We start from the raw sequence: 1,340 nt of genomic DNA, 5'->3' as shown, positions 1-1,340 counted from the left end.
TTAGTTGTAAGCCACCGTGTCCGGGACGTGAACAGCGGTCGACTACAGTGGAAGTCCAGCGACATAGCCATTACGCTAACTGCTGGTCCTGATACTGATTACATTTTAAAATAATTTCTCCCAAGAGCAAGGGGGAGACAGACAGCACCCCCAGCGGGTCCTGACGCTGTCTTTAGCCAGCCCCGAACTTGGGCACACGCGTGCCTGCAGTACTCAGGAAGGCCTCTGAACTCGAACCCGGACCCTTCCATGTGGGACTGCCTTGCTGAGTGTTGCGTTTTACCACTGCGTCACGTCTGGCCTCCCGTGTCCCCATGGTAGGACCTTTGCTGTCCTAGTAGGTAGACTGGCCCCCAAGGCCTTCCGGAGCAGTGATGACAGCTGTACTATAGTCGGGATCGGTGCCCGTGGGTCCCCCGCCTGGCACCTGAGAGAGGCAGAAGCCAGGCGCAGAGCTGGAGGGTGGACAGGGCCACATAACCCAGAAAACTCCCCGTCAACTGGCTCCTGCCCTCCAGACACACCTGAAAAGTGTCCCAAAGTTCCAAAACAGTGACTTTCCAGACTCAGAAACTAGGGCACCAGCCTAGCACCCGCCGGTCTGGATTTGGGGTGTAACCTCTCTCTGTGCAGGTTAACCCTCGGGTGGAAAGAATCGCTGAGAAAAGTCCAGGCCCAGCTGACCTCCCATCCCCGGGGGGCACCCAAATCTTGACTCCAACCTCATCTCCACCCCTCTTCTCTGCCAGCAGCACCTCACAGGGCCCCTCGTGGGGGGCTTCGAGTGGAAAGGGGCTCAACTCTGGGCTGCCAGCAACAGCCCTCCACCTTCCCAGCCCTCCAAGCCCTTTGGAAGGCTCGGGTCTGAGTCTGACCCCTGGGCCTGGGGCTCTGGCAGGATGGCAATCTCTCCTCACTGCACGGCACTCTGCAAAGCTGACCCAGACTGGACTCCTCCTGGGGGTGTTGGAAGAAAAGGCTGGGCCAAAGTCTCCAGATAGAGGCCAACGAGACCCTGACCTCACCGCCGCGGCCTCTCCCAGCCTCAGTCCCTAGTCAGTGTCCCGGCCCTGGCACCAATTCCTCCAGAGCGAAGTAAGCCCGAGGCAGCCAGCCGTGGTCTCAAAACCGTTTATTTCTCCCGACCGCAAAGGGGGAGTAGCTGCGAGCGGGCGGGCATATAACACTGCAAGGCGGGTTGGTCTGGTCGTTGCAGGCCCGGCCTGGCTCTCAGGCAAAGGTGGAGCCGTTCCAGCCCACGTTGGCCGCATTCATGTCGTAGTAATTGATGTAGATCCTGCGGAGAGTGAAAGCCGGGCTCAGAGGACGCCGCCGAGCCA

General features: G+C 59.7%; 1 protein-coding gene across 1 annotated transcript in view; it reads right to left on the bottom strand.

Moving 5' to 3' along the window:
- Window positions 1-1,115: 1,115 nt before the first annotated feature.
- The window catches only part of MIF (macrophage migration inhibitory factor), a 19,431-nt gene continuing 19,206 nt past the window's right edge, over window positions 1,116-1,340 (bottom strand). Inside the window, exon 3 of the mRNA XM_006140207.3 lies at window positions 1,116-1,301. Within this exon, the coding sequence (XP_006140269.1) occupies window positions 1,231-1,301 (71 nt within the window). The 3' untranslated portion in view covers window positions 1,116-1,230. The remainder of the gene's footprint in view (window positions 1,302-1,340) is intronic.

The sequence above is a fragment of the Tupaia chinensis genome, unplaced genomic scaffold (assembly GCF_000334495.1).
Source record: "Tupaia chinensis unplaced genomic scaffold, TupChi_1.0 Scaffold000024_1, whole genome shotgun sequence".
In the NCBI taxonomy this organism is placed as follows: domain Eukaryota; kingdom Metazoa; phylum Chordata; class Mammalia; order Scandentia; family Tupaiidae; genus Tupaia; species Tupaia belangeri.
This window is presented reverse-complemented; position numbering and strand designations above follow the sequence as displayed.